The 25,061-nt window shown below is 34.3% G+C and overlaps 1 protein-coding gene across 3 annotated transcripts in view; it reads left to right on the top strand.

Moving 5' to 3' along the window:
* LOC145668063 (piwi-like protein Siwi) overlaps positions 1-25,061 on the top strand; it is a 219,683-nt gene that overhangs the window by 86,624 nt on the left and 107,998 nt on the right. For all 3 annotated transcript variants that reach the window (XM_081735562.1, XM_081735563.1, XM_081735561.1), the window contains 3 exons: positions 4,278-4,433; positions 9,254-9,396; positions 12,038-12,146. In XM_081735562.1, the coding sequence (XP_081591688.1) occupies positions 4,278-4,433; positions 9,254-9,396; positions 12,038-12,146 (408 nt within the window). The remainder of the gene's footprint in view (positions 1-4,277; positions 4,434-9,253; positions 9,397-12,037; positions 12,147-25,061) is intronic.

Below are 25,061 nucleotides of genomic sequence, written 5' to 3'. Positions count from 1 at the left end.
ATAATACAGGTTCTGTTTCCTTTTAATGTGTAATTCCGTCGATAACATTTTATATATTTTTACTGTGTGTATGTTTGCATAATCGGATTTTTTCTTTGGTGTACTTGTTCGAACTGTAGATGCTCTGGTGGTTATATGAATGGTGTAATCACATGCTAGCATAACATAAAAATTACAAACTATACAAAGGAGAATTTAGCATTTCTCTTTTTGTGTGTTTTTCAAGTTTTCACATAGCTTTTTGCAAGTGACCTACAGTGGTTTTTTTTTTTTTTTTTTTTTTTTTACTTCAAGATGTAAGAAAAAGATGTTACACTCATTAGTCTAAAGAAGAGAATCGGTGTTTCTTAAAATATTACCACTAAAATATTAATTTGAGAACTGAGTGTTAATTTTCTCTTGTATACACTTCTGAAACAGACGCGGTAGGCAGTTTATAATTGTTTAGATTATCAATGTATCTTAATATACAGGCATGGTATTAAGAACTATCATTTAGTGTTCTGCTGTTCGTGTGATTCTTCAATAGTAGGACAATTTTATCAAAATCAGATTTTGTGTATTCGTAAAAACAACTGTACAATTGTCTACAGTGATGTAGCTCACAGCTCTACTTTCTAGCCATCAGTGCTACTTTGTATGTACATGAGTGATTCAGAAAATAATGCCTTCAAGGTGATACCTTTATTTGTGTTTGACAGCACCGATACAAGTATGAGTGGACAGCTTACAATGTTAGCTACAAATGTTGGCATCGTTTTTCAACATAATCCCCATTACGGGCAACACACTTGCACCAACGCCAAACAAGGTTTCTCATCCCATCAGCGAAGAATTGTGGTGGTTGCTGGCGACGCCATTACTGAACTGCTGAGTACACCTCCGCGTCACAATGTAGCGTTGGCCCTTAAGGTGAATCTTAAGTTTGGGCAAGAGCTAAAAGTCGCAGGGCGCAAGATCCGGACTATAGGCAGGATGAAACAGTGTGTCAACACTTTGCCAACATATATGACAATCTTGAATTTTTTTGGTGAAGAAGAAGACGTGTGGTGGTATTCCATCGACTGACGCTTCATTTCCGGGTCGTAATTGATCCACGACTCATCACCGGCGATGAATGTTCCTGGGTGGACAACCTTCAGCAGTCAGAAATTTAATGATAGCTCTCTGTTTTAACGGGACGTCACCACTGGATGGCATGGATTGCTCCATTACTCTGGAACGATAAGAGATTGGTAAAACAAGTGGCATTCTATAGTTTAAACGTCAGTGCATTAATGATAAACAGTTCAGAATGTGTGCAGCACTATTGGCCAGGTAGTGGGCTTGGAGGCATTATTTTCTAAATCACCCACTTATAACACCGCTTGAGAAAATGAAACTTTTTGGAAACTGTTTTTGAATTGACATATGATTTTATATAATTTGAGGTTGCTAATTACGAAAATGAAATTAGTTTTTCTCCATCTCGTCAGGTTTTTTCACAAATCGTAAAACATGATTGCGTAAATTGTGCTATTTACACAGCAACGCTACTAATATAGAGTAACAATATGATTATATATTTCTAACAAAGGAACACTATTTTCCTTAATAACTAATCTGAAGATCGACATTCTACATTATTAAGGTCATTGATAAACAACTTTTCTCATTTTTGTCTCTGCCTTTTCACTTGGAACTCCTAAAACTAGACTTCCTTTTGTGAGTAGTTCGTGAATCTTCACATACTAACGTCTGACAATAATCCGCCAGCATTGTTGTACTCCAACGTCGCTGATAGCGGCATTCAATTGCTTTGATGTTCTGGTGAAATCTTTCACCATGTTCTTCACGTAAATCACCCAAGTTAGAAGGAAAACTGTCTAAATGTGAATACAGAAAATGAATCTTAAGACTCATTTTGTACACAATGTACTTGTAATTTTCGTGTTTGTTGTTCCCGAGGAAATTATGATACACGTCCCTGAATGCACTGCATGCTTCCCTTTCGACACTTGTCATACATTGTTCAAAGTCGGAGTCCTTAAACAACTTTCTGATCTGAGGACCAATAAATATTCCTTCTTTTAACTTAGAACTTGAAAGTTCTGGAAATTTTGTCACTAGATAACTGGAAGCACTGCCCATCTTTATTCAGAGCTTTGACAAATTGTTTCATTGGACCCAATTTAATATGCAAAGGTGGTAATATGATTTTTGAAGTCTACGAGCAGACGTTTTTCACATTTTACTTCCTATATTGCGGCTTTCCCTGACAGGCCAATCAGTTTGAGTCCAGTGTTGAACGCTTTCTCTGCTGCCCGATTCGCAAATATGGTATGGATAATTGATGTACCCTTGCTGCTGTCCAAGAAGCATATATATCGCCTTTAGATCGCCGCATAATAACCACTGATGATCCTCGTATTTGATGTTTTTCAAAAGCATTTCTATATTTTCGTAAGTGTTCCTTTAAATGTACAGAATGAGCAATGGGTACAGAGGGTTGTTGGTTGCTGTTGTGAAGAAGCACACCTTTCAAACTTCTCTAGTTGGAATCAATGAGAATCTAGTTCTGCTTCGGTGCTACTAGAAGCAGAATTTGTAGGCAGTAGTTCTTGCGGTGGTTAGGTACAGGAATACCAGGACAATGTGGTACAGGTCGTAATGCAGATGGCAAGTTAGGATATGGAAGGCTTCATTTGTTTTTAGCGGTAAAACCTTTAACCTCACACAAACAGAAATAGTAGTCATTACTATAATGATTTGCTTCACGCCATATTATTGGTATTCCGAATCACCATTAGTATTGATAGAGATTTCTTTTTAACTTTTGTCCAGTTTCTTAGATCTTCGACTCATACTTTACATACTGAGTGTGGCGCAAATGATTTATCTTGATCCCCTAACTTTATTCCGAAATAGGAGTAATATGCACGTTTCACAAACTATGTAATTTTTGTCTGTTTCGACACTAAATAACTGCCACAGATATAGCAGAAATAATCAGGATTGTTCTGACACTTCCTTCGTTCCATTTTGATTCAACAACAAACAGTACAACAGACATAACAACAAAACATACGGCGCCCCTAGTTCTCGCAACCACAGCTTACATAGCGCTGTTATTACGTTCCCAACTTGTAACGCGTTGTGATATCATTCAGTGCTACCAAATACTGTACATATTTTTTCAATGTTAGCAGAATAAGTAACTGCACGTTTTTTATTACAAATTCAAAGATAGTCAGAAGGATATGGCATCGAAAGTATATTTTTATATTTGTAATTATAATCAGTACTACTTCCGAAATATATATTTATACATCTATTTTCCTCTCCCCTCTATTTTAAGAAAACTGTTCGTGGTAGAGCAAAACTAACTACATTTTTTTTTTTTAAATTATTTCTTGGGTCGAAAACATTAAGAAAACGTCAATAGTTTTCAAACAGCAAAATGATTGTAGAGCAGTGAATCAAATACAGTGACAGTCCATATTCTACAGTATTACTACCATTAACGAAAAAAGTCAAAAGTTGAGATATATATCACTCAATAGATCATATTGAACTGAATAAAATTATGTGGGTGTAGTTTTGCAGAAAATCGAGAGAAACGTATTTTTTGTAAACTTGAAAATTGATGCTGTTCAGTAACGCTATCTATTAAGATGGAACTGATATTGAAGTACACATTAATCAAGTTTTTTTTATTAGGAGGCTAGTAAGAGGGAAGTATACAGTATGACTAATGAGAAATAGCCTCACTTCGTGGTTAACTCTTGAACTTTTAATTTTTGTTTATCTATAATATTGCGTAAAGATAAGAAATGTCGAGCTGGACTAAACAACATGCTTGAGTGTAAATCCTCATGTGTAGTTTTTTGAAAAATTAAAAAAAAAAAAAAAGAGTGTTTTGTGGCGTTAAAAGAATTTTATGCCGTTCGTTGCTAGTCTGATAGAGGTGATTATATCTATTGTCGTTAGATTTTTTTCTAACAGTAACGCACATCCAGTAGGAACACAACAACATATAAATATCTACCCGTCGTGTCGCTCGTAACTTAATTGATACAGCATCTACTGGGCACGTGGGAGATCTGGGTTTGTGGCCCGCCAGTCCACGAAACTTGTTTCTTTTAATTTATTTTTGAAGAATTTACGTAATTAATGCATAGGAGTAATTTTTTATGACTTGTGTGTAATATTGATATTTAGATAATATATTGTGTGTCTGTGATTTAGCGGATAGAGTTGTCGATCAACTGGGTAATGTTTGATTTCTTTGTTTACAGCGTATTTTTACTCAAAAAATACTTGGAGCTGTTGTATTGACAGATTATAATAACAGAACGTACAGAATCGATGATGTTGACTTTAAATTAGATCCAAGCTCAAAATTCAAATTCAGAACGGGAGAAGAGATCTCGTATGTCGAGTATTACAGACAGGTAAGCAAAAAATATTTAAATTCTATTTTAAATTTATTCTCGGTGATTTGTGAAATTCATCGATCTTAGCCACGTGGTTCCGCATAGGTGAATGGCGAGTAGGTGTGCCTTTCGTGTATGTAGTCAATTCAGTGTTGTGAGGCAATTGGAAAACGTTGATGCATTGAGTTAGGAGGCAATGACCTCAGTGTAGCAATCCATAAATACTACGATTGGAAGCCGATGTACTAACCACGCATCATCCTACTGGACGTACGCCTTCTGGTCGGCTATATTCGTAATATGCGCAACAACATTTAGAGAATGTTATGTATCAGTTTTCCATTATGTTTCTACCATTATTGTAGGTTGCTATTGTTTATCAAACAATCAAATTATAACTCGTTTGTTTCCGATCATAAAGCATCTAAAATTCATATTACTACCCATTATAAAAATAATCTAGGGAACTGATTGTGCAGAATTCCGATAATTTGTAAATGACCATTGTTAGAAGCAGCTCATTGTTGCTAAATGGAATGAAACTATCTCAACATTGGAGTAAGTTTACAATGTAAAACTATGTTCCAATTATTTCAGGACGATGAAGTTACGGATTTTCAAAGATTTTCTTTTCGTAACACACTCTTCGTAGCCAAATGTATTATATCATTGTTGGAAGCAATATGATGAAATTCAAAACATAAAAATCTAAGTAAATAAAATATCTCGGCTATTTTCTAATAGATGATGAAATTTTATGGTACTACTTTATTTACCCGATTGTAAACCGACGTTTTCTGGTCCAAAAAGCCCCTTTTTTAGAATTGATATCGTTAACGTGGCTGATGAAGTAGACTTCACCGTTTATGAAGTCAATACGAAAAGTTTCAAAAAGTATCGTCAAAAGACGTCACAGGTAAGTTTCCGCCATCGTGCAGATTTATTGTTGCCAAGTCAGTGGTTTTGCTTCTAATTGCAGTGGATTTGTAGAGATTTGAGAGAAATCGTCTGTAATGCATTTAAAGAGTTCGATCTTGAATACGCTCTTGACTGCATAGAAGACTATACTCTCTACGAAGATCTGTAGTAATAGAGATTCTTTTAAAAAAAATCTATTATATCAATATGAATAATTTTCACTGAAGCGTATGCCAAGTTTCATTAAATCGGATAAATTTTATGAAAATGGTCATGCAATAGACAGACACACTAATCCCAGTTAAGTCGATTATTAGAAGTACATTGCTCTTTACGACTAATACACATTCGGGAACGATAATATTTTGTGATGAGTAGCAGTCTTGCACTTGGGAATTGCCCCAAACTATCACAGAAAACAAATAAGTTTGCTGCTCGTCAAAGCAGAGTATTCTATCGCACTTGTGGTCAGCATTCTACAAGTAAACCCTAACTACATGCTTTGAGGGCAGAAAAACAATTTGAAATTCCCTCCCTATCTCAACTCCTCTTGCTATCTGCATATATTGATTTCTGTATAAGCTCTTCTGTTTCACCAGTTTCGAAGTGAACGCTATAAACTTCTTCAGAGGCACTAGTATTTCGAATAATAATAATAATAATAATAATGAGCACCTGGTGGCCAAAAAGTAGTACTATTTTTACCGCGGTGAAAACGACGTAGGTATAAACAACCATAAAGCTAGAACATCTCAAATTAGCATTTTTACGAAATACCAGTACAGATTACAGTTTAATGTAAAATTTTTTTTCAGCAAATTAACCCGACATGAAAACTATATTTAAACTTCCTTTTTAGTTCAGATGAAAAAAATCGTCTTCAGCTCTATTGTTATAAGCTAGTATTGAAAGCCTTTCTGATGCAAATATGTTGAAAAAAAAAAATTAGTAAGCTATGAACAAATGAAACATATTTTCTTATGCTGATGATTAGCGCTTTCACCACTCAAAATGAGATTTTGATCCAATTCTACTCTTTCTAAGAAAAAAATGGGAATGTAAATGAAAACAATGACAAAGATAACTTTTTACTATCGATCCTAATATATTTAAAATATATAATAACGAGTTTCAGCAGCTCTGTTTTTATAGAAAAACTAAAATGATTCAAATTAACCTGCTCTTTGAACTTAAGAAAAATATATTTTTTCCCTCTAGCCTCTGACTTTTCTACGTCTTTCAGAAATCAAAGAAAATAGTTACATTATATAGTCATATAATTGGAGTGATTTGAAAATACTGTCAGTGTAATTAAGTGTTTATGACTTCTGAGAATTACATATATATATATATATATATATATATATATATATATATATATATATATATATATATATATATATATTTAGATGAATTATGGCATTATATAGCATTGTACTGAATTACTCACACTGTCCCTATCACATTGTTATTAGATATGACAATATTACAGATGATACACACAACATCAAGAATGACTGTGTACTCTAAAACGAAGAATAGCGATATAATCGATGTGGCAACGTTAGAATAAAACTGGCAACACTGAAAATGTATCGTGGAACAGTATCATTTCGGGATATCTTAGATTTCCTAACAAAACGAAAAAAAATACTAAAACTGTTAACTATAATCACAAATATGTTTATAAGAAGAAAAAAAGTTAAAAACATTTTCACACTTCGAAGGAAAAGCATTAAAGAGAACGTTTCCCAGGAATATTGAATTTTAGAAAAAGTAAATTTTGCAAGAAGTTTTAGTACTAAATTAATACTATTCTTATTTTAAAACATCATTATGTATTCCACATGAGCTTGAAAGATAAATATTCCTCCTTTGCGGTGATCGTTAGTGAGCAACAATATCTAGAAGAAATCACAAAATTCATAAAATATTTCAGTGATTTTAAAGCAGAAACATAAGATTTCTTTAACATATGAGATAAACTATTTGTGACTGAATACAATGAATAGTGTTTTTAGTTTCCCAATTCAGTATTCTTACGGTTACGAAGAATACAGTTTTCTCTATTAAACGATTGTAAAGGAAGTGTCTTTGTTTTGCTTTGTTTCAAGAAACAGTGTTCTCTTGGTAAAATTCTCCAAGTAGCACCTATTCTCTTTCGCATCTTAACAGCTCCCATACATTTGCACGTAATGAGCCTGTAGAAAATCGGCATGTTTAAAACTTCTGCTTATAAAAACAGTTTTGACCAGGAATTGAATACCTATTACAACAAGAAGTAAAAATACTCAGGTTGCCTATTCCGATCGGCAGCTAATCGTTTGCTAGAAGAAAGACACTCCACTTTCAAGTATTTTTCGAAAAGTGAAAACCCCTGTTCGTACAAATATCCTGTAGGGTAACAAATTAGTCTTTAAAAACAAATAGAAGACTATTTTACTGGTAATTAAGACAATTGAAGCTTTTTTTGTTTGTTTGTTTGTTTTATAGACTGTTGGCCCCGGCACATTAATGTGCCCTGATGGAATCATTGGTATGCCGGGAGAAATTTAGAAGCTTTATAAAAAACAAAATTTTATTTCATATATTTCAAAACAATAGCTATTTTTCGTTATTATAGTCAGTTTCAATACCGTAGGTAATGTTTCTTCATGATCAAAAATATAAAGTAACAGTGTGGAAATTAACAGGTTAGGGGAATGCCAGAGATTGTCCCCTTACAAAAATGCATAAATATTTTTTTCTCTAGAATTTTTTCGAATGGTTATGAAGAACAGAGAACTCTTATTTTGTGTAGAAAAAAGAAAAACTTTTGTGTGGGTGAAAACAATTTATAAAACATTTCGCTTCTCAATTTTTTGTAATCGTTAGGATTACATACTTCGTTTCTTGAAATATTTGCCTATTCATGCAAAAAAGACATTCCTTTTGCCAGGAGAAAGTTAGAGCGTAGAAGGAGATGAAAGATCGTCAAATGTTTAGGTCTAAAATTCCTGAAAAAGCACTTTTGTACGCCTTGTCACAACTCACTCAAATGAATGGTCTAGTTTTATGGAGAAGCACATACGTAATAAAATAATGTGTATATCTGGCACCAGCTTTTCGCATAGAAAATAGTCACCTAGAGTCAATTATTTTTTTTTGTACACAGACACATCTTTACTAGATTTAATCGAGTACGAAATCTCTTTTTTTTTTAAATTTTCAGCTCAAGGGGCGGTTGCCAGGGGTCAAAATTTAGGGATATCTGTTTTTAAGAATGTCTTGCCTGTATGCCACCAACAATACATATATATTATGCAGGCTTACATGACAGAAGATAAAAGTGTTGCTATTATTTATTTATTTATTTATTTATTTATTTATTTATTATTTATTTATTTATTTTTCAATCATTATTATGATAAAAGAAATGATTGTTATGAAATCATTATTATGAAAGAAATGATTCTTTATTTGTTTCAATAATTTCTTTTAAGATATTTTGCAATGTGCGGAGAACGTGGATTTCAGCTAATATATATACGTGTGTAAGTGATGGCTGGCTCAGTATATGGGTGAAATTTATCCTTCTCTCTCAGAAGAAAATTCAATTCGAATAGTGGAAAGTAACTTTACAGTGGATATTTAAAAAGAAAAGAAAAAGAAAGTTAAATTTTTATAGATGTGCAGTAAAATTTTGAATTACAATTAGTATGACACAATATGAAGTGATTGAAAATCTCTTGTTTAAACTATTGTATATGAAGAAAAGTTTTTCACGTCTTCCGAAAAGACCGCTTGAATGGAGGGATTAAAAATATGCACCTCATACGTAGAGTACCAAACCAGACTTTGGGAGAAGAAAGAGTGGAGAGCAAATATGAACATAATATTTGAAAATATATCGTAATAATAGGCTTTCTTTTTTCTTTCAGAAATATAACCTAAGAATTAGAGAAATGCAACAACCATTGCTGGTGTCAAGAACTAAGGCACGTGAACGACGAGCCGGAATGCCAGAATTTATTTATTTGGTTCCTGAATTATGCAGACTTACAGGACTCACTGAAGAAATGAGGTAGATATTACTATCTGGAATATTTAGAAAGTATTGGCAACTACCACGATTTATTTAAGATATAAGTTACTTCTCGATATTTTGTCATACTTTATGCGCTAGCTGATTGTATATCGTAAATATTCAATACTTAAAAAGAGGATTTAGATAAGGAATGGATACTACTCCGCTAGCGGCATTTACGAAGGTTTTTGCTTTTGTTTAGGCACTTTGACTAAAATGGTTTGATTACTGTGGCAATGATCGCTCATCAGTAAGGTAAAACTAGTTGTACCCTACTAATGCGCGATCTTTGCCATAGTAAACCTACTCAGTACGAGAGGAACCGCAGGTTCGGACAATTGGCTCATACACTTAGTTGAGCGGCCGATGGTGTGACACTACCATCTGCTGGATTATGCCTGAACGCCTCTAAAATGGTTTGACTAAAATGAATATTAACACTAGGCTGTAGGATCATTTAAGAAAGTCACAAGATGATAAAAAGCCGAATATTATGTAAAAGGTTTTCCATCGTGCAACATCAGCGATTGGAAGAATTGTTTTTGAGGCTTATTACAGTCGGATAAAATGTCTAAAACTCGATGCGACAAGTGGAGTTTAAATAGAGAATGAGCTTATATCCCATTATTAACGATCTAATTAACAAAAATTGATCTAGCTAGTCTTGGGTCTTGATGGTGTTCCATAAAGAAGGCAGCTTTTGAAATGCCCACGATTTTTGTTCTAATAAGTTGGCAGCACTGAACTTTACACGATTTTTATCTGTTGTCTTCGTGGTTGTTAGTCACGGAGCGCCGAATAGCTCATGTTCACTGTTTTCTGTTCGGGTAGGAATGGAAAGCTTCAAGACGGAACGGCATGTTGTTATAGTGAATGTTGAGCAGAGGCTGGTGAATGTTTGGCGATAACAATCGTGCGCTATCCGGCGCTCCGTAACTGCTAACCAGATGAAAATCGTACAAGTTCAGTGCTGCCAACTTACTAGAACAGAAGTGGCACTTACTTTTAAAAAAAATGGCGTTCTTTATAGGACACCCTTGTATTGATGTAATTAGACACTTCTAGTAGTAGGTATTAAAATATCATAAGGGTGTCCCACAAAGTACGCAGCTTTTGAAATACCAGCTATTTCTTTCTAGTAAGTTGGGAACACTGAATGTTACGCGATTTTCAATTGACGTCTTTGTGGTTGTTATTCACGTATCGCCGAATAGCGTATGATCGTCATCTGTTTTCTGAACGGGTAGGAATAGAGAGCTTCACGTCAGAACACCGTGTTGTCATAGTGAAAACTTAATGTGGTGAATGTTGTGTAGAGACTGTTCGCGAACTCCATGGAACTCCTCCTCTATTCAGCGCTTCGTGACTACTAACTACAAAGGCAACAAATGAAAATCGTGTAGCGTTCAGTGCTGCCAACTTACTAGAACAGAAATGGCTGGCATTTCAAAAATTGCGTTCTTTATGGGACACCCTGTGCATGTAACTTTATTACTTAGCTATTTACAGTGTCAATAGTTGCGAATTTGTTTTTATTGAATTTGTCCATTTTTGAGAATACAAAATCACTAAGTTTGGTAATAGGATCTGGCTACCTCGTATAGGTTTGATTATCGTATAGGCTCCATACTGGTTTCGTGTAGGAGGCTGAAGACACTTTAAGATTACTACTAAGGAGGTTATTTGCATACATATGGAAAATAAAAGTAAATTATTTATTGAGTATAAGTATTAGTTTTGCAAGTGTACTTACGTATAATCCCAAATAAAAGGTTCTGTATTAAAACAGATGACTATTCTGATAATACGTTATAGAAATTTTAAAGTGTTTCACTGATATTGATAGTACAAGAAATTAAAGAACTTTCTGCTTAACATGTATTAAGCTTCTATGTTCCTCGTTAAAGGATACTCCTGTATGTATCCGAAATATCGGGTAGTTCTTTGCTGCCTCTAGGAATACAATTTGGTGAACATTTCTCTCATCTTGTAAGTATTCCATACGCTCTATTATTGTTAGTTCGAACTTACAACAAATATTTCTTTTAGAATCCCTCTTTTCTACGACTTTCAGAACTTAAACAAAATAATTAGACTTTAGTTATGTAATTTGAAGTGATTTGAAACTATTGTCAGTATAATTAAATGTTTTACGACTTCCTCTGAGAATTAGGTATTTTTTCAGATCAATTATGGCCTTATATACACTTTCCATTGTGCGAGTATATTGAAAATGAGAAAAAGAATTACGGTTTGCTAAGCATGATTAAAGAAAACTAAATACAGTACATTTAAAAATAACACAAGAAGAAATGTTTAGCTAAGGTCCCATGAGGATGACTGTTATGCTATAGAGGTGGATAATTACTGAAAGCGAATGATTATGAAAGAATTAGTGAAATGAGAATTTGGGAGGAAAGGGTAGAATTTTGAAAAAAACCACGAACACAATGTTGTGCCACCACGAACTCACAAGACCTGGGATAGAAACATTGACCACTCGCACCAGAGATGAGCGCTCTACCACTGAGCCATCGTGCTCCCATGAATTACCTTTATAGAAGTTTGCAACACAATTTCCCGTATTGTAGATGTTAACTGAGCATCAAATCTATTTTGTGGTTTCTTCTTCTTCTAGAAATGACAGGAACTTGATGAGGGCTTTGGCAAATCATACCAGAGTGGAACCTAGTACTCGGATTGATAAGCTAATTCGATTTAATCGGCGCTTACAAGAGGAACCTACTGTAAGTAAGATGAGGAATGACTTTCTGCAGTAATCTTTTAAGGTATTGTGTAAGATGGCAGGTTAATTTGTAATAGCTGCTATTAAAATTAACCTACTTTCAGCCATTATTACTGTATATGAGACGTTACGTTTACTATTTTCTTTTATGTGCACTGTTCGATATTTGTCACGCACATAATAAAAAGATGTTGAGAAGTTTCAGATTATTTTCTTTATGGTTATTTGCTTCATTTAATAGGCGAGTGATAATAATTCTCGTACTCGAACATGTGAATTAAATTTTCATATGTTAGTGAATAATCCTTGCTTACAGATGTCCACTGATAGTCATTTCTAATAATACGAGAAGCCGTAGCAGTTAGGAAAAAAAAAAAAAAAAAAAAGGAAGATAAGCCATATTGCCTAATCATACAGTAGTGTTTTAATTATCACTAATAATGGATGAAACAATTGTGATATTAGGCTTATAACCTTTCATACTCTGTTCTTCACAAATAATCTTCCGTTTCTAATAGAGATAAAAGATCAGTCATTTGTGAGAGCTGTTTCGTTGAAATTTTTCAACATTTCGTTTGCTTGTTCGTTGTCGAGTTGATTTTGTTTGTCGTTCGATTTAGAGTTGGTCATTGGCCAGAGAACATAAGAATTATAACGAGAAACCAATCACAGTAAGTTTTACCAATTATTCTAAAGTAATAAGAATTCTCTGTTTTTAGGCTGTTGCCGTTGTGTTTTATCTTACACTGTGATTCACGGAAAGAAAAGAGTTATCCTTATTCGCAGATTGTAGTAGGCAGAGAAGACAGCAGCAAAATTTGATCTTCACAAGCATACGATGTTCGGCACACGTGTACTTCATTGTTTATTGATTGAGTGATAATGGAACTCGCGCATATTAGTTTGAAGCAAACTAGACTTAATGAAACAGAAGTATCTACTCCACGCTGAGTCATTGGTATGAAGAAAAAAAAAAATCCTCAAATTCCGTGAAGAATCGCAACCATTGAGTTCTATATTTTAAAAGCATAATTCAAGATAAATGTTCGAAATATTCTGATATTAAACATAGAAGTAATTATATCTTAACGAACGAAGAAGCATCTGATTTGGAATCGGAAACACATACGATATGGGATGCTATTTAAATTTTATAATCTTAATAAATACAGCAAGGTCGTTAAACGGGTGGTCAACATCGTCAGGGTTCTCTTGTTTCCTCCCACATGTTCATTCCACCAATTCCTAGATAATTATTAATTAATCACCTGTCTTCTTTAGCTAAAGAACATAAATGGAAAACGTTACAAATTTCCATTTCATTTCATTTGGAAATAACAGGTAAAATAAAAAAAATCTTAGGCATAATTATTTACACACGTTATTTACCATTTGAAATATTTCATTCCACTTCACTCAACTACACCTCAGTTCACTTCAGGTCATAAAAAAAATGGTTTGCAAAATGAAAACATATATATATACATACATGTATGATCTAAATATATTCCTTCCGTAATAATCCTTACCATATCTTGTGTGTGGGATTACGAATTTTGTAATTTAGGATTAAAGAATAGTAGTAGGTATAGATTTCGGGCTTTCCCTTATTCATTTAGGTAGGTTTCAGAAGCACATATACACACCCAATTAAAAGGAATGTAAGTATGTATGCGCGCATCTATTATTTGTTACATGTACATAAAACTTAGGATTTTACATTTTATGTATCAAACCGGACTACAATAATATATTAATTACCTTTTTGAGTTCAGCTTACGCGGTAATTTTTTTTTTTTTTTTTTTTTATAAAATTGGTCAAAAAGACAAAAACATCAAAAAAGACATTTTTAAGCAGAATTAATATTAACATTTCCAGTTTCAATGAAAGATGAAATATGTACAGTACATACATACAGCTTTATTTTGTTAGGATCATTTCAAGAATAAATGAACATAAATATTGAAGAATAGTTACTGGATATACAGTGGACCATTTACGTTGATATGGGGCATCGATGGCTCAGTGGTAGAGCGTTCACCTCTGGCGCATGAGGTCGTTGGTTCGATCCCAGATTGCGCCAAATGAGCTTTGAGGTGGATCGTGTGCGTGGATTTTCTCATGTCATTTCCTCCCACTTGCTTCATTCCACTGTTTCATTCATTCATTTCTCATCACCACCATCTCCTTTAGCCTAGCTGGCATAAGCGTGCGACGTGACACGTAAAGACTTCATTTCATTGATGTTGATACTCCCTTGTAACTTTTAAACTAATGAACAAAAAACCCTGAAATTTTGTACGTACCATGCAAATAGCGACAAGGGGACATTCTTTGGTATACTCTATGATACCACAAGGTTAACAATGTGGGCAACTCAATATAAAAGTTGTATTTTTTCAAATGACACTCTGTCAGGTTATTACATATTTCAAATCTGCATATCAAACGAAAACCACACTTTCAATACCACACTTTTCACACAGTGGTGCAAACTAAGGACGCTGCAGTATTACAAATATCGGAAGCAACCAAATTTTGGAGGGTTCGACAATAGTAATAACGCAAGTGAGACGGCCGGGTAATGGACATCCAGTGTGCCTTAATGTTGAATACTACGGTCATAATGTGTCGTATTTCGAACAAATAGAAACAAATTTAAAAGGAATTGAAAATTTGACTGTTTTAAAAGGACTATTTCGAAGTGTTCAGATAACTATCACATCGAATTATCTATATGGTTTTCAATAGATAATAGAGATCTTGATGCTGGTTTCAGCGATTTGATCTCTCAAATCATTCGGGAGTCATGAAAGAAATGTTAAATTTGAAACGTTGCCTAAAACGGCATATTTGTGGGAAGTTTTTAAAACAATTTTTGATTTGCTTTGCTTCTATAACATTACAGTAATACTTCCAGTAGGTGTAATTACAATAAGTTTTCGGAATTATATAATTTTAGGCAGTCTTGCAGATTTTAACAATTTTTGGCATATCTCCAGAACGGTTGAAGATTTCGAATTGCTATAAACGCCATTGTGGTCTTCACATCTATTGAAAACCAGCCGTGCAATTTGTAAGCAGTTTCTCGAAGTAAAGGTTTTGAAATTATTTTTAAGGTGTTAAAATGCTCTTGATTTTCTCTCATGAAAATCCAACTCTAGAAAGAGGATTTTCAATCAATGCACAATATGTAGCAGATGATTCAAAAGAACATACTGAACTAGAACTCGGCCTTGTTTACGATTCAGTAGCTTTTTCAGATGGCCTTAAGAAAGTATACACAAGGAAATCCAGGATTCATGCACGAAACACCCGTACACGTTTTACAGCAGCAACAAATCAAGGACGGGAGGAGAAAGAAAAGAAACAAACCGAAGCTGAAGATAAGGAGGAAGCAATTCATTCAGTCTGAAGTTTAGAAGAGTAAAATAGTCCAAGTTATACGCAATATGGATGAGGAAATAAATGTTTGGGATAACGAAATGATGTACATAACAATATTGATTTTTTTTCTCTAAAGATATATTGTTACTATGCCGTAGGCAGTTTTATGTACATACATGTCCACCCTTTTTCGGTGAGTTCTTAATGACTTTTCCTTTGATGTGATGGAATTTCCGTCATTAGGCTGCAGTTACAGAACAAGATTTAAGGAAGATGTTCAGTTTCTTTCTTTGTACAGGAATTTAATCAGATAAGTGTTTTGTAGTTTCATAATAAGATACGTTGTAATTGTGTTCATATTATTCATTTTTCGAGTTGATTAGGGAAAAATATGTTACTTATGTATCATCTTTTTTTTTTTTTTTTTTTTTTTTTTTTTTGTCTCGTTTTTCTATCAACATGGGAAAGTCGGTATGGCTAATTACTGTATATATCAGGAAAATTTTCGAAAACCGAGAAAAGTCAGGGAATACTTTCACGATTTTTTTTTTTTTTTTTGGCCATCCTGAGTGCTATTTACAGCAATTTGATATTTCAAACGTTTCCGAAGATATGAGAAGAAATGGGAAAAAAATTGATATGTTGCTTAGAATAGCGTACTTGTGGAACTAAAAAAAATACTTTTTGATTTACTTTGCTCCTATGACGTAAAAAAATACTTTTTGATTTACTTTGCTCCTATGACATTACAACAATCCTGTTTAGTAAGTATAATTCCAAGTTACCGGGATTTCATAATTTTAAACAGTGTTGCAAACTTTACCACTATTTGCCATATATCCAGAACGATTTGAGATATCAATTTGCTATAGACGACATTATGAGCTTCACACCTATTGAAAGCCATCAATGCAATTGGCTCAATCCCTTGTACCTTGCTTCCTATTCATTCGAAAACCATCATATCATGATTATAATTAGACACTGAAGTACTTTGGATGTACACTCACGTCCAAAATGATCGTCGCATATCTATAACTGTCTTCTTGTAAGAATATAATTTGATAGTGATTTTGAAGGGTACTTTTAATACTGATACTACAGGTATATTTGTGGTAAATTTCATAGGAAAAGAATTATAAATACGAAAATTAGAATGAGTAAAACAAAATGTTGCTAAATTGACAAGAAAATTTTATTTTCGTTTCATTGTTCTTATTTACTGCTCTTTTGACATGAAATTTGCCACATACATGTCTTTGCCGATTATACAGATACTAACATTATAAGAAATACCGGGCGAATTCCTTATCAATTTTTTTTTATCTCTACAATTGCATTTTAATGCTTCATTTTATATTAATATTTTATAACAATAACAACAATGAAATTTAAACATGATTTGTAAGGAGCAAACGCAATTTACTAATATACGTTATTGTGATAAGCTTTGTAACAGCATTTTCAAACTTTCGCCGAGATTACAGACAAAAGATCTCCTCCAGTTCCTTACCAGAGGGTAGCGTTCCCAAAACTGATGCAACCTTACCTCTTTGTACTGCCATACTGATGCGTTGTAGTAGAAAAGAGGTTGCTCTAGCGTCTCCTGACGACATTTAAATGCGGTGACAAACTTCTTTTATAAAGTTAAGGCCTTCGGGACCCCATGAACCACCCGATTCGATAGCTATAGCGACAAAATTATATTTGTCGAGTAAATTGCTGTACTTCTTGCGTTTTTCTGTTTCCCGGTGAGCAGCCACGTTGCCAGCTTGTGCTGAGGAAGAATGTAGATTTGAAGGGGCGAAGGTGTCGGAACAAGTAAAATCCCATAGAAGTGCTTTTCCTTTCTTCCACGGTATTAGGGTCATACCACTGGCCTCTTGCCGTCTGCACGACTGCATCCCAACGGTTCACATGTAGAAGGAACGCCTGCTGAAATTAGTGCCCCCATGATAATGTCGTTCACGCTGGAGTGGCGTGAATGTCTGCCCGCACTATTGGAACAGGAGAGTCCATGAAGGCCCTTCTTGTCTACGACACTTCTACAGGCAGGACATCTGTGTTGCTCGCAAACATCTGCTCCCAAACGCAGTGCACTGGCAATTCGAAAACTGTCATTGGGAAGATGTAATCCTAAAGAAGGTGACGGGATAGCATGGAGCCAAGCGCCTTTTTCTGGAGATGATGTAGCTAGGAGTCTGGCGTTATCTTCTGAGTTATCGGATGACTGAAGCAGAGCTGAAATTATATTCCTACAACAATATATTTATAGACATGCGACAATAATTTTGGACATGAGTGTACATTGTCTCTACTTTCTGCCTTTTGTTATTATTGCTACAGAAGCCACCAAAAGTTGGATGTTTGTGATAATATGGCATCCTTAGATTGTAAAAACTGAGTAACAAATTTAATATTGTAAATTTTCGTTTAACATGTAGATTTGAAATATTTAATAACCTGACGCAGTGCCATTTGAAAATATAAAACTTTATGATGTTGATTTGCCAACACTGTTAATCTGGTGGTATTGAAGAGTATGTCAAACAATGCCTCCTGCCAATATTTGCTTGGTACGAGATTCCAGTGTTTAATGATAATTAGTGGACCATTTATCTCGATATGCCCTTGCAACTTTTAAATTAATAGTCACAAAACGCTGAAAATTCGTACTATGCAAATATCGACAGGGGGGACATTATTTGACACACTTTTGAACTACCAGATTAACAGTGTTGCCAACCCAACATAGTTTTATTTCTTCAAATGGCACTACGTCAGGTTAAGTATTTCAAGTCTACATGTTAGTTGAAAACGTACATTTCCACACTTATGCAGTGTTAGAAACTAAGGACGCTTCAGTAATACGAACATGGAAAAACAACCAAATTTTGAAGGGTTCTATAACAGTAATTACACAAGTATCACGGACAGGGTATCACCCATCCAAAGTACCTTAGTGAAGAATACTACCTAGGTATAGTCATCATCATCACGTATTTCCAATAAATAGAAACGAAGTTACAAGGAATTGAAAATTCGACTGTTTTCAGGCACGTAGCCAGGATTTCGTGAAGGAAGGGGGGTCCGTGATATGAAATACTGTGGCTATCATACCAGGAGCTCGGTCATTCTAAACTATTTTACTGGAATATATATTGGTTCGTTTAGCCAGGATTTCGTAACGGGGGGGGGGACACACACATGAAAGTCTGAATGCCCAGGAGCTCGATTAATCTAAACTACTTTACTATCAACATATATTGGTTTATTAGGACAATAAAATGAGGATATGTTGGTAAGTATTTCAATAACAAACTATGAAGAAATCTCGAGTAAAATATTAATAAAAAAATATATTGAAAAATATTATACAATATTTACGTCCTTCCTCTGTTTATTCAAATATAACAATTTTCATTTCATTATGACCTCAACTATTATAAAAAGTACATATTCACTATTATAAAACGTACATACTCAATAATGTCTTGTAAAATGTTTTACAATAGGGCGATTCTCAGCGTTACGCACGGGACATTTGTACCCAAAAACTGTTTTTTATACAAAAATGTATTTTCAAATAAAATAAAAAGTATGTCAAAATTAGGGAGAAAACTATGAGTGCATAATTAAATAAAATGAAACACTCAAAACAATTGCAAATTTAAGTTATAAGACAAAATTAAGCGTTACGCACGGGACTCACACGAAAAGCTCATTTGACAACTTCAAATTCATTAGACATTCTCTGCGATTTATAGCAGTATTTTCATTTTATATGCCATCACTTATGTTCTACATTCATTCTCCTTACTGTACATTATGTTTTAAATTGGAAAATAGAATTTAATTGGCGTCAGATTATGTTTTCTTTTTTTGGCTCGCCGTTACGCACGGGACAGAAAAGTAACCATTCAATTGTTTGGTTGTTCTCAGACTATTATTATCCAATATCTTTACTAAAGAGATTGATATTTTAACATTAACATTTGGACATTAACAAGCATAAAAAATTGCATCCATAATTTAATTTAAATAAATTAAATTACATTCCAAAGTATCAAAGTCGAACTTTGCTAGGCAACTCGCTTTGTGCTATTACCATGTCTTTGGGGTATTTGTCTGAGTGCTGATTGGTGGTGTTCAAACCACATAATGTTGTACAACTGTTGAGCTGCTTGATCCTCTGTGCTACCTGCTAAACGTTGAGAATTTTGAACGCTGCTATTGTCAGGTGAAATGCGGGAAAGTGAATTGAAGGGAAACAGTTGTGTTTTGGTTATTTGGTATTATTGATTGTTACTTCACAGTGAAGATTTACTTTAATGTGAGTTTTTTTTAAAGTAAGTAATATGGATTACAGGCAAGTTAACTCTGTTCCAAGTATTTGGTCTAGGAATTAATTCGTGCGGGTGGACAAGAGATGGCGCAACGAACGGAGCGTCCCACAGTTCCGTGTATCCACACATGTGTTGCAAACCCCTGTCATCGCGTATCGTTCGTAGTATAGGGCAGTGGATTAAAGCGTCAACAACACCAGTTTGTAGTTAAGTGAACATGGCGCAATTTGTGCCTGATAAAGTGTTTTTGCGGGATGTCCTGCTGCATTACTTTAACATGCAGAAAAGTGCGACTGAAAGTCATCGTATTTTGGTGGAAGTGTATGGTGACCATGCTCTAGCTGAGCGAACGTGTCAGAAGTGGTTTGCACGGTTTAGAAGTGGTGATTTTGGCTTGGCAGACCAAGAGCGAGCTGGACAGCCAAAAAAATTTCAAGACGAAGAATTGACAGCATTGCTCGAGCAGGATTCGTGTCAAACGCAGGAACAACTTGCAGCAGCATTAGGCGTTGATCAAACAACAGTCTCCAAACGCTTGAAAGCCATGGGAATGATTCAAAATATGTCACATTGGGTTCCACATGAATTGAAAGACAGAGACGTTGAAAGACGAAAAACCATTTGCGAATTGCTGCTTCAACGACAGAGCAGAAAGGGGTTTCTGCATCGAATTATTATGGGTGATGAGAAGTGATCCATTACGAGAACCCTAAACGAAAAAAGGCCTGGGTGAAACCAGGTGAACCAGGTCCATCACAACCAAAACGAGATATTCACTGTGCAAAGGTTATGCTGTGCATATGGTGGGATATGAAAGGTGTGGTTTACTATGAGCTGCTGCAACCGGGTGAAACTATGAATGGAGAACGTTATCGACGACAATTAATGCGTTTGAAGCAAGCTCTGGCACAGAACACGACCAGAATGGGAGAACAGACATGATAAACTTATTATTCAACATGATAACGCTCGCCCACATGTCGCAAAACCGGTCAAAACCTATTTAGAAAATGTCGGATGGGAAGTTTTACCCCACCCGCCGTATTCACCAGACGTTGCTCCTTCGGACTACTACTTGTTCGATTGCATGAACAACGATTTGATTGGACAGCGGTTTACTTCTTCAGAAGATATCGAAACATGGGTCTCTGACTGGATCGCTTCCAAGGATGAGGACTTCTTTCGCCACGGAATCCGTACATTGCCTGACAGATGGGCGAAAGTGGTGGCTAGCGATGGACAATATTTTTCTTAAGGTATTTATGTATTTTGTGTTTGTACTACAGCTTCAATGTGTGCGTACCAACCGCACGAATTAATTCCTAGACCAAATAATATTGTCAGTGATTAACTGAATCGATCAACAAAAGCAATGAGTGGCGCTGAAAGGGCTAGAAAATTTAGACTTAAACATAGAAACAAGGTGAGACAGAAAAATAAAGTGAGGATGCAGCGTTATAGGCGAATTAAAAGATTGACTCTTTTCCTCTCACGTTCCTTTTGCGAAACTCATTCCGCATTGTTTCGTTGTTGACCATTTAGAAGAGGAAAACACTTAAATGTGAAGAAGAACAAGGTAATTCAAGTTAGATTGGTTAAAGGAAAACGAAAAGTGCCAGTGTACAAAATGATATATTCATCAAGTGATAAGAGCGACATTAATTCAGAATACAACTTTGAAGACTATGTTCATAAAGATATTCGAACCCTCCAACTGTCGGGCTCAGAATGGACAATATTAGAGCAGATGTATTTCTCCTAGTGAAATTTGATTGTGGTTCTTCCAGAAATAGGATTAAATATCGGTATGTATGTGTGTCTGAAAGTGATGTAGGAGAAGATGGGGACATTAGAGTAAGTAACAAATCTGAAATACATGAACAACAGTTGTACAAAGTTTAGTTTTGATGGAAAAAAAAAAAAGATGTCTCATTTGATGAAGTTTTAAATATACTTCAAGCATCTAATTTGCTGATAAAGGGTGAAAGAATATAGTATAAAGTTCCAGAACAATAGCCGTTTTTGTACAGAACTAAAGAGTTTTGAAGCGAATCCATTCGCCCCCTACAAGACTGTCAAACCAACTTAGATACCTACTTTTCTAATGAAAAGAAAAATTGTGATTTATCATGATAATTTATTTTTAAGCCTCATGTTTCTGTAACTTAACGTAGACGTTTTTAGTAGTTATATTTGGTTTAGTTTCTCTCAACAAATTCATGTTTCTTGGAGTTAATATAAAAGTTTATTCTTCATTGATTAATCTTAGTAACAATAAACACGTATTAAAATCTTAATAACTTAATTTTATTCACCTCCTTGCATAAATCTGTAAATGTCCCGTGCGTAACGTTACGCACGGGACAACATTTATGTACCTCATGAAATAAATAAGGAGAATAATAAACAAATTTAATAAGTACCACTAACAAGCTAATAATAATTCTACTTTGGAGCAAAAACTTCAATACTTTATCTTCTATAATTACAAAGGAAAGAAGAAAAATTCATGTTTTTCGTTACGCACGGGACAGCAAAACATGACATGAGAAAACTACGATTTTTGTTTACCAGAATAAAACATTAATTAAAACAAAATTGTCAAATTTTTGCCAGAGGTCCACTTCATATTTTTTGCTGTTGTTCACATAATTACAGATTTAGAATTTAGTTTGAAAATTGGGATATGTGGACAGCATTGAACATGGTGTAGAACAGATAAAGTTTATGTGGTCAAAACCTAGTAAATATATTTTGCAAAAAGATTTTAAAAGTGTCAGTAAATAGTTACACTATTTCTTAATAGAAAAACATAAACATCATAGTTTCAAATTAATTTTGAAAATTTACTGACAATGGACCACTTGCCAGATAATCGCCCAATATCTGCGTTCCTTTCTCTGTTGAATCAAATGTTAACAGAACTTTCTTTCCACATAAATTTTTGTTTTTATTATTTCGTCAACTACTGTCTGTTTCAAATGACAGGTTAAAGGTGCAGTAGAAAATTGTATTTGAAATAACATGTTTGATACTGCAAAGATGCGATGACAAAAAAATATGATAAAAAATGTCCACACTGTTATAGAACGGCACTATGCTTGAAATTTCCCTGACTAGAAATTCTGAAAAATCGGTAACTTTTCTAGAAATTTCAAATTCCCTGACTCTTCCAGGATATCCCGCTCACCTTGCCACCATGTATTACAAGTAATACAAATCTCCTCATAAGAAAGAGTAACCAAAAGCTTCCTGTAGTTTATTTTTAACTCTGATCCTTATTTTTTTCATTTAATTTTGTTTCATTCTTCCTTAATTTTTTATTTCTGGTCTCGAAGGGGGGGGGGGTCCGGACCCCCCCCCCTTGGCTACGTGCCTGCTGTTTTCAAAGGATTTCGAAAAGGTTTTTAGTAAGTATGGCTTCCAATTACGTAGATGATTTTCAATAGACATAAAGATCATAATGCCGTTTACGGCAATTTGGTATTTCAAATCATATAAGAAGATATGAAAAGAAATGGTAAATTTGATATATTGCTTAAAATGGCATATTTGTAGGAACTTTTTAAAACACTTTTTGATTTACTTTGCTCCTATGACATTACAACATTGCTTTATGGTAGGTGTAATTTCAACAAGTCTCGGGATTTCATAATTTGAAACAGTGTTGCAAACTTTACCACTATTTACCATATCTCCAGAACGATTTGAGATATCAAGTTGTAAACGGCATTATGATCTTCACATCTATGGAAAGCCATCTATGTAATTAGATTACATACTTATTAAGGCAGTTTCTCGAAATAAAGTCTTTCAAAAAAAAATCGAATTTTCAATCCCCTGTATTTTAGTTTACAACATTGAATAACAAATTAATATTGTATGTTTCCGTTGAACATGTAGATTGGAAATATGTAATAACCTGACGCAGTGCCATTTAAAAAAATGAAACCATGTTGGATTGGCAAGACTGTTAATCTGGTGGTATTGAAGAGTATGTCAATGTCCCCCTATCAATATTTGCATTGTACAAAGTTTCAGCGTTTTTTGTTTATAAGTTTAAAAGTTACAAAGACGGATCAAGAGAAGTGTGCAGCCTGTATATATACATTTGTACTATACATTATACATTTGTATCTGTATACTACAGATATAGTTAAGTCCCGATTAACCGAGGTTCCATGCTACGTGAGCTTGATCCAAACAAAAAAATATTTTAAAAACTAGTCTAGTTACAAAGATAGGCAGTCTGCAGGCTTTTGTTTCAGCAATCTTGGGATGATGTGAAATAATCTATTATCCTGAAAAGCTGGAAACATATTTCACCAAATAATAACACAAGTATGGCACAAACTCAAGGATCTTCAAATGATGTACAATTAGTAGATATCTTTAAAGTAAAAAAATTAAGATGTAGGTGATTGGATGCAAGATAATGAATAGTATGAACTGCCTACGGCCATTGCAAATGTAGTCACACATGATAACAATTCGGATAACGAAAATGACAATGGAATGGTAAACGTTGAAATAATCAGTCACACGGATGGTTTGAGCGTGATCGAGAAGGCACTACGTCGAACAGTGAGATGACACGGCACCAGCTGACATTATGATACTGCAACGTCTGCGCAAAAAACAAGGCAGTTTAATGAAGCAGAAGACTATGAAATACTTTTTTAAAAAAATATATGTGTGTATGCTAAACAGTACCTTATTTGTATTGTGTTTTACTTGTACATATCAGTATTAATTAATTCTGCATTTTATTTACTGTATTATGGCTAATTCTTTGTGGACTGTGCTGTATATCCAATAAAAATAATAAATACAGGAATAATAAATAATAAAGAGAAATAATCAATAAACAACAATAATAAATACTGTATAATTTATCTATGTATTCATCTGTGTTAATCGAGTTTTTGCTTATCCGAGTTACACTCGGTCCACATTAGCTCGGATAATCTGACTCTACTGTATATGAAATGTTTACATTTAGCTTCCGAAGTCCAGGAGATAAGTGTTCCCTTCGTATTTGTCAGTGCGGGAGATATGCTATAAATCAAATGACAAAAGACACTCCGGGCTCCATTCGACTTTTTTGATGATTGTGATGCTTTATTGAACTAAAATTTTGTCAAGTTATTTGTGTTAATAAGAATGTTATTATGTTTCTAGT

The sequence above is a fragment of the Thermobia domestica genome, chromosome 13, assembly GCF_964235325.1.
Source record: "Thermobia domestica chromosome 13, izTheDome1.hap1.1, whole genome shotgun sequence".
Lineage (NCBI taxonomy): Eukaryota > Metazoa > Arthropoda > Insecta > Zygentoma > Lepismatidae > Thermobia > Thermobia domestica.
Note: the sequence above shows the minus strand (reverse complement) of the source record. Positions and strands in the feature narration are given on the sequence as shown.